This window comes from Carcharhinus amblyrhynchos, chromosome 2, assembly GCF_965287045.1.
Source record: "Carcharhinus amblyrhynchos chromosome 2, sCarAmb.v2.hapA, whole genome shotgun sequence".
In the NCBI taxonomy this organism is placed as follows: domain Eukaryota; kingdom Metazoa; phylum Chordata; class Chondrichthyes; order Carcharhiniformes; family Carcharhinidae; genus Carcharhinus; species Carcharhinus amblyrhynchos.
Window position 1 is genome coordinate 108770221 of NC_137325.1, and position 9143 is coordinate 108779363.

Sequence of the window (9143 nt, forward strand, 5' to 3'; positions counted from 1 at the left end):
TCAGAGCTTAGTTTTCTTATTTAACACATTAACATTTTTTGACTTGCCTGAGATGAGAACCAACATCTGAAGAGAAGGCAAGACTGCCATTTTGACCTTGGTCTGCTTCCTGTGTCCCCTTGCATTGTTCACTTATCATCCTGATGACAGTAGGCTTCTTGCAAGGCAAGCCTTCCTTAATGATAGTCAATTGAAAAAAAGTAGTAATATAATCATTTAGGATTGAAATAAGAAGAAATTACATGATTCAAAGGATTGTAAATTTTTGGAATTCTTTGTCACAGAGGGTTGTGGCTGCTCTAACATTGAATACTTCCAAGGCTGAGATGAACACATTCTTGGTGTCACAGGGAATCAAGGAGCATGTGGAGCATGCGGGAAAATGGAGTTGGAGCCTAAGCTTAGCCATTTGGTGCATGGTGGAGCAGGTTTCATAGGCCATATGATCTACTGCATGTATTTCATATGTTTTTATGTCTAGGCTGGAGCACATTACTATTAGGGAATCCCAACCCACCGCGCTTTTGGCAATGGAAAAGAGTGCAAGGAATTTCAAACCCATCAAATCTTCATTTGTATGTCTGATGTACCCAGTACAACCCCTTAAACCCATTCACTTCATTGTTGTTTTAGGAAACATTCTGAACTGTCAGATCTAAATGTGAAGGTGATGGAGGCCCTATCCTTGTATGCTAAGTTGATGAATGACGATCCAATGTATTCCATGTATGCTAAACTCCAGAGCCAACAGTATTACATGCAGCCATCCTCTGTAGCAGTTTCTCAGGTGTGTCTCAAGTTATTTATTGTAACAATTATTGTGACAGTGCTTTTCAAATAAGAATTTTTGATAAACTTTTTCATGTTCTCTTAATGTTTTATTTTAACTTGGAAAGAAGTAATTATATTTAAATACCATATAAGATCAATTGACATGCTTTTGCAATACAGACTGTCATACAGTGATGCATAGAGTAATTTAGGTTATTCTTTTGAAAGCCTGTTGATGTTACTGAGGATAATAACTTAAACTATCAACCATAAAACTCAGTGTTTGGATGTGTTTTTATGTGATCTGTTTGTATCTATGCAATAAAATTAATATGGCTGTAAGAGATTAGGAGTGGACATTTTATGATGCAATGGGTAGTGTCCCTGTCTCTGAATCAGAAACTTCAGGCTTGAGTCCCAACCCCAGAACTTGATGACGAACTAAGTTATGTTCATAAAGCAACCGAGCAGGTTGGACATTAATCTGCAAATCCTTGGTAAGAACTGGAGACACTCTTGGTCAGCCATGTGACGGAAAGCGTTGGAGACTCTACCATCACTAATAGTTCCAGATATAAATGTAAAAGTGTATGTTGGCTCAGCAGCTTGGATTCCTTAGGTGAACTGTAACACAGAGATTGGGCACTAGTGGATCATTTATTCAGCATTTTGTTCAGCAGCTGAAAGGCCTAGTAACCGTTGAGTGATAGAAGTTAAGAGATTATGACATTTTTCAGCAATTGTTCCAGTTTCCTCTATGTGCTTGCACTCTTAACAGAACTGTTCCTTTTTGTGGAACATTTTCTTAATATGCTGATAGCAATTGGGCAGGTTGTTTTTATTATGTCCTTTGTAGCCATCTTTGAAGTTACCATTTATATACCTCACTGATCTCTGGTAAACAGTTTTTCTGATGTGGCAATTCGTACCTCCATTTCTCTAGATGCTTGCTAATCTTGTTACCAGGCAAATTACATCTCATTAATCCTTTAGTACTTGCTGATCTGGTTACTTGTTTGTTATTTTTTTCCCAACATTCGTTACAGATATGGCCAGACTTTTGTTGAGCTTTCCCATTTTTTAAAAATATTGCTTCATTTTAGCTGTCTGGTATCTACTAACAGCAGCATCTTTTCAGTATAGCCTTTTCCCCTCCTGGGGAACACACACATTACCCCAGCATAAACACAGATAAATCGAAACTCTATGACTTTCTTAAGTTCCACCAAACTCCATGATGATATAGCCTTCTACCAGGGCTCACTGTATGCTTTTAAATTAATTATTGCTTTGATTCCAAAAACAGTCCCCCAGGCTGCATTTTTTTAAAACAATTGGTTTAGACACCACGTGTGGAATTTTCCCCCAAAATATTAAATGACATGATAGTAAGAATAATGGAGTGATCCACGCTGGTATCTCAGGCAGGCTCCACATCGCAATCATCCCTCCCTCGATTACTTATTTGGAGAATTGGGAGTTCTGAGCCAGTTTTTGGGGGCATGCCAATGAGCCTGGCTTAACAGCACTCAGGCGCCATTTCACAATATTAAGTGCTTTGCACGTTGTTGGCAAATGTGGCAGTGAAAGATTTCACATTTCAAAAATTATTTGTTTTTTAATCTGATGCTGAGGATGGAATGTTTGCCAGAACACCAGGAAAGCACCCTATTCTTAGAATAGCAACATGACAGCTATCTGAATGGACAGATTGGTTTAATTTCTTATTTGAAAGACTGTACCTCCACCAATGCAGTACTCCTTAAATACAACACTGAAGTACGAGCCTGGATTGTGTGCTTAAGTTCTGGGATGGGCAATGACCCCCTACTCTCCTGACTAAGGTGAGAATTCTGCCAACTCTATTCAACTGACCCTAATTTTACTTTCCTTTATTTGCACAGTAATTATTTGTGTTCAGCTGTTTCTTCTTATAATAATGACATTTGAACCAAAGAGGCACATTTGGCACCAACACTTGTAGCCTAATTGTATTTGATTACTTGTGTGCCTTCTGCATAAATATTCTCCATAAGAAGTCTCACAACACCAGGTAAAAGTCTTTTTAATCTGGACTTTAACCTGGTGTTGTGAGACTTCTTACTGTGTTTACCCCAGTCCAACGCCAACATCTCCACATCATAAATATTCTCCAAACAAAGTAGAAATTATTAGTATTCAGAACTCAAGAAACTATAACTTCGCTGAGAACATGGCACTCTTGCAAAATGAACTGCTACTTCTGTTGGTAAATTTGAGCACGATAAATGCATTTTAAACTCATAATGTTGTTTAATTGTACTTAACTCCTCTGTTACAGGTATATTCAGGACAGCCTCCCAGTGGAGCGTATGTAATATCTGGTACACCTCAGGTGGCTTCAGTGCAGGGGTACAGTATTCCATCAGATCAGATTCCATCGCTCAGTCAAGCTGGTTTACCACCAACAGTAAACTCAGCACTGTCCAGCCAACAAGCTCCAACATCTTATACTAAGTAAGTACTGATTATTGTACACCAGTTGTAGTATCACATTTCTTGATGGTTATTGCAGAATGAAATGATCTAGACCATGTTCAGCAGTTGCAAATGTTAGCTGCTAACTAGAAACTAGTGTGCAATAATAGGTAGATGTAACTAATTGCACTTCGTAAACTCACTTTATTTTGGTTTTGAAAGGAAAAGTCTAAATATACACAATTGATCTTATGAAAAATATTCTAAGTCCTGAACGAGTGTGAAAATGGGAGAGTTTTGGATTCATTTTTTTAGCAAGTCTCAATCTGGAATCTTGGAGCGTAAAAATATCCTGAATTTGGAGTGGGTGGAGCTTAAATTGCCAGAAAGCTGGCTGATTGCACAGAGAGTGCTGTTGCGCATATGTAGCTCTCTCTGCTCTGAGCTGCAGAGAGACCTGTCAGATAGGGGGGAACGATTCTCCCATCCCGCCACACAAATTTTCTAGTGCAGTGTGGTGGGAGAATCTTGCGTCTGGGTATGCACGGGATTTGCACATGCGTTCTGCCGTGCGCATCTCCCAGCGCTGGATTTCAGGAGCCATCAAATCCGTGCTGGAAACTGATGGGGACACCAGGTAAGTTATTTGCATTCATTTTTAGTGACATTTTAATGTGCTTAGTGGGCCTAGGACTGAATTCTCTGGACCCACTATCTTCTCTCACCCTGCCAGAGGATTTCACTTTAGAAAATTTTTACAGTAGTCCCCACTTGCTGGGAACTATCAAGATGAACCCACTGGAGTAAAGGGAGGGCAGTCAGAGCCCCCTGGGGGTCAGGTGGTGGGGGGTGGGGCCCCCAGACATTGGCACCCTGGCAGTGCCAGCCTGTGACCTATGGCACTGCCGAAGGGCCAAAATGTCAGTGCTCGGGGGGGGGCACTGTGGCACTGCCCATTGGGCACTGCCAAGGGTGCAGGACTTATAAGGGTGGGGCCTGGTCGGGGAAGGGCTTCGAGGGCAATTGGTGGGTGTGGCTGGTCTCATTGCCATTCTCCTTGGGGACCACTGGGGGCAGGAAGGAGGCCAGCAATTGGTGAGGGGGAGGGGTGGTATTGCACTGTGGATGGGGGGTGCTGGAGATTAGGGCAGGTTGGGACAGGAAAGATCAGGACTGGCCTGGGAATGGTCAGGGAGAGGGAGGCTGCAGTCAGGCTGTGTCAGGGGTTAGGAAGGTAAACACAGTGGGGGGTCTCAGGCTGGCCAGCGATCAGAAAGCTGACAGTGCAAGGGTACTGCACAGAGGTCTGCTGGCTTCAGCCTCCTGGGTGGTAACAGACCCGTCCCCTGAAATCTAATGATATTCGTGCTGGTGGCCACAGAATGGAGATTCTAGTCTAAACTCCTACTGGAAAAAAAAGCATGAATTACTCCAGCTTCCCCATGAATTTGACACTTAGAATTTGTTTGGGAGAATGGTCCCCATTGTCACTGCTACGTGTAGCCAGCCTCCATGGCCTAAACGCGGCATGCCCTCCCAACCCATCCTCCGCGCTGCTGCAAACCCCATGGCTGATCGTGATTGCGCCACCCCCTCAGGCCCCATCCTTTTGGCATTATCCAGTGCGCAGTAGGGAGTGCCAGGATGTCTGGTTGACAGTGCCCAAGGGCCATCATCTGCTTCTCCCGACCTGCAGGGAAGTGGGGGGTGTGCTTCAATGGTCTCCAGTTCCACTGGCCTCCAAGGTGTCTCAAATTTGGATTGTCTTGGAAATAAATATCTTCAACTGAGATTATAGGGCTTAGATCTATTTTCTCAGATTAGTTGTTCTGATTGTGAAAGTTACACTGTAAATTTCAGGCACTATGCATTTTAGTTAATCAACAAAGAATTTCTGGATTCCAAAAGGCAAGATGGGTTTGAATAACACAACTGGTATGAGTAAAATTTACTACTGATCTGAAATAGCAGCTTATGGGTGCTAGTAAAGAAATTACAAATGCAAACAAAAGTCAGTGAAAACTTATAAACTATACCAATTGCTGTAAAACCTTTTGGGTTGACAGTGGGGAGACAGTGCAGACTTGATGGATTGAATTGGCTCCTTTGCACTGTAGGGATTCCATGACAGAAAATGTATAACTTCAGTTCATTGTATAATATCTCTTTGGGCTTAGCTTTCTTACAGATGCCAGTGTCATTATGCAACCTCACAAAATAAAAAGTATTTGTTTCATTATTCCATTTGAATTTTCCTCAACTACACTGCTTCTAAGTATGCATCTTAAGATGTATAATATGCACATATATATTGCTAGATCTTATATTTTTCTCGTAATGTTATGTGCTCTGTAGTAATTCTTGCACTAAAGTAATGAGAGTTCCTAAAAATAGTTTAAATAGTAGATGGCATCCAAGAAAATTTGAATTGTATTAAATTCTACCTGCCCTTCATTACATCACTTCAGATTGTAAACATCTCTGGAAGAGAGTTAACAATTTATTTAGCCAAGAGGGTCACCTAGTCCTCCCCCCAAATTAGCTTTTAAGATTGGGAAGTAATGAAGGAAATGATGGACCCATCCTTAGGGGTACAGTGAAACTTAATTGGTGAGTCAATCTCCTCATGAGTAAACTGTTTTAACTATTTACTTGTATGTTAAATAGAATCCAAATATTTTAACATGATGCAGAGATAGATTAATTGTATTTTTTCTCTCTTTCAGTGCTATGGACAGTTCTGTGTCTGCAAATACATACTTAAATCAAGCAAGTAATCAACCTGCCCCTTCGAATGTTGAAATCCCTAGTTATCAGAGTACTGGCCCAAATGGACAGCAGATGCCGAACTACAGTGTTGCCTCTACAACCCATGGCCAACAGACCAGCAGTCAACAGCAATCCCCTTACTCACAGAAAGCACTTCTATAGGAAATGTGATCTCTGTCATCCATCTTATCCATAGGCAGTAGTGCAATTTACAGGAATAAAAATGTCGTCAATTTGCGCAGACTGCACTGAATCTTTTTTTAAACAGAACCACCGTATGCGAAAGGAGTACATACAAATAATTGCCTACTCCTGAATAAGCATTATGTTCTCATTGTGACGACAGCTATTTATGCCGAACATAATCTCCTATTTTGTGGGAAAACATGGGACTGATCATTCTTTAGGTGTACATATATAGATTTGCTGCATTAGTACTGAATTTGATAGCTATAAGTAAAGATGTGAACATAATTTGTTGCAGGTGGTATATAAATTAATCCATGGTGGTTTTAAAACTAGATTATCAAATTTTTGTAGTAATTTTAAGTTATATATATATATATAAAAAATAGATAAAATTACATCAGCCCTATGATGTGAAGAATGAAATCTACGCAGCCTCATTTTGCACTCTGTCAAAAATGACCTCCCAGATGCCTGCAATGATCTTTCTCCTTTGGACCAGAACAACTACTCAAGTAAATAAGCTGTTGCAGTACTTATGCATTTATTTTGCTGCCTTTTTACCTCCAGTGAGTCTGCATTAGTGTTCAAAGTAAGAGCTAACAACAGTATTAAAGTAACTTTGTATGCAGTATACATTTTTTTAAGAAGTAAAAGTTGAGATTTAATTTTCAGATGAAGGGCCAGATGACTTATTTATGAACCACTTTGCAACTATATGCATTTAAAGTTCAGCAATACTTTTCTGATATCCTCATTCCGTTGTTTCCTCAGGGTTCAGGCAGCAAATTACTGTTGTGATTAGAAAGCGTTTTATTTTCTAGAAGGAAGAAACCTACTCCAAGGTAAAATTAATATGACAAAGTTCAAAATGAAAACTGGAATCCAACCTTTGGGTTGTGAACCCCCTGTCAAACTTTTTCTCAATATTTTTGGCATTACTGTGATGGTGCATGGACTTACTTACATTAACTCTGAGTACTATCAGCCACCAAAGACACAGCTTTGAAACAAAAGCTGCTGTTGACCCCTAGTCATAATTGGTGTCAGCTATGTTAAATTAAATGTTTTCATTGAGATTGGGAGATCTGAAGGCTTCTGTATTGATGGTTGAAAAGGTTGTGAGTACAAGTTTAGAATGTAGTTGGCAACATTTGAGCCCTTTTTCTTGATCCAACTGATGAAAATGGTCAGTAAATTAAAGAAGTAGGAGTACTTTGGCTGTGAAGAGCTAAAAAGATCTTTGCAGCCAGTCACCATTGTGTGAGGGACACCTTTCCATCATGTGGCATGTGATTGTTGCTCAATCTAGGCAAGCGGAAGGGTCTCAAAGCTTGCCTGAAACCCTTGCCCCCCCACCCCAACCAAAACTATGTGGCCAGGAGGCTGCCTCCCGCCAACTGCACTGTCATTCCATGTCTGTTGGGACATGGAGACTGATGAGCAAATCACTGTGCCCCTTCCCCCTCCCCTTTCAGTAGGCCTCCTTAACAGGCATTTAACCCAGTTAGTTAACTGAATACCATTTGTGGGCAAGCAGCCCCACAGCCTTCCATTCCTCTAGGAAAATGGCTCAGCGTGGGTGACAGAGCCAGGAAATAGACACCAACCAGCAATACAAAATTCCATGCTTGCCCACCTCTGCTCCCATCCCTTGTGAGGGCTCAAAGCTGAATATAATTCTCATTTACAGGTCTTCACTGGAGGTATTATATGTATTTATTTTTGGTGCATTTGTGGAATTGCTGGGTAATGTGAGCAGAACACTCTGATGTGTATATTGGTTCAGTGAGATCAATCTGGAGATGTTTTTTAAAAGATTGTTGCTCGTCATAGTTCTTGACTCTAGAGTTTCTCCCCTTAAAGATTATTACCTTCATGAAAAAAAAACTTGCTGAGACCTTTGTTTCATAAAGGACAAAGCAGTGCATTTATGCAAAAATATTGCAGTCAAGTGACACAATTTCATTTCCAACATCGTTCGTCATTCTGTTTGCAAGTAAATTTGGAAAGATGTTGTTGTGCAAACTTTCATGAAGATGGTGCTCCTTTAATTTAGTACTTAGAGCTGGAGGTATGAAATTTGTAAATGTTTATTGTATTTAAGCTTTCTAAATGTCTTGACGTAAATATTTTGTTCGTTTTGAACATTACAAAATCAATCACATTGCTCAATGCAATGTCGTACAATATCAAATGTAATTTAGTTGAAATGTATGTTGGTTAATATGCAGGTTAACAGGTGTGAACATCAAGGTTTTTTTTTGTTACAATTCAATTCATGAAAACCAAACACAAATGGTCCATAATTTGATGAATTGAGCTGAATGTTTACTAAACACTAATTGTAGAACACTATAACACTAATTAAATTGTACTCGGTTTCCCATTTGCACAAATCATTTTGGAGGGGCCTTGTTTGAATATGAGGATGTGATCTGTGTGTAAAATATTAAAACTATTGTGCTGAAGAATGATGAAGTATGTTTCAACAACATTTTAAACCAAGAAAAAGCTGTAAAATGACTTTGAAGTTTCATTTGTATTAACTTGGATTTGTTAGCATTTAAATAACTTGTAACAAAATGGCTGAATTCAATGCAAAAATTCTAAGACTGTGTCATTAGATTTATTATTCTGCTGCATGTCATGAGTTTAAAAAAGACAAGAAAATACTGGTAATCTTCATTGGAAGATAATTTCACAGTTGACCTGTGATCAGTTAAGAATGGTTTAAATAAATAGTGCATCACAAACAATACTGTTGTCAATGAATTCAAATTGTTTTATAGGTCAATTTTTTAAATTAAAGGGTGGAATTCTCCCATTTTGAGATGAAGTACGGTGGCAGGTGGCTCCGGTGGCACCACTCCTGACCAGAATGGCAGGATCCCACGCCAGATTCAGCACTTGAAATTTCGTTAACTATATATAGGCAAATTCCCCTCCAAATCTCCTGA

The 9143-nt window shown here is 39.8% G+C and overlaps 1 protein-coding gene across 1 annotated transcript in view; it reads left to right on the top strand.

Annotated features, from left to right (window-relative positions):
- LOC145357494 (signal transducing adapter molecule 1-like) overlaps positions 1-8929 on the top strand; it is a 69474-nt gene extending 60545 nt beyond the window's left edge. Inside the window, exons 12-14 of the mRNA XM_080210879.1 lie at positions 634-787; positions 3092-3267; positions 5955-8929. Of these exons, the coding sequence (XP_080067005.1) occupies positions 634-787; positions 3092-3267; positions 5955-6159 (535 nt within the window). The 3' untranslated portion in view covers positions 6160-8929. The remainder of the gene's footprint in view (positions 1-633; positions 788-3091; positions 3268-5954) is intronic.
- The last annotated feature ends 214 nt before the right edge of the window (positions 8930-9143 follow it).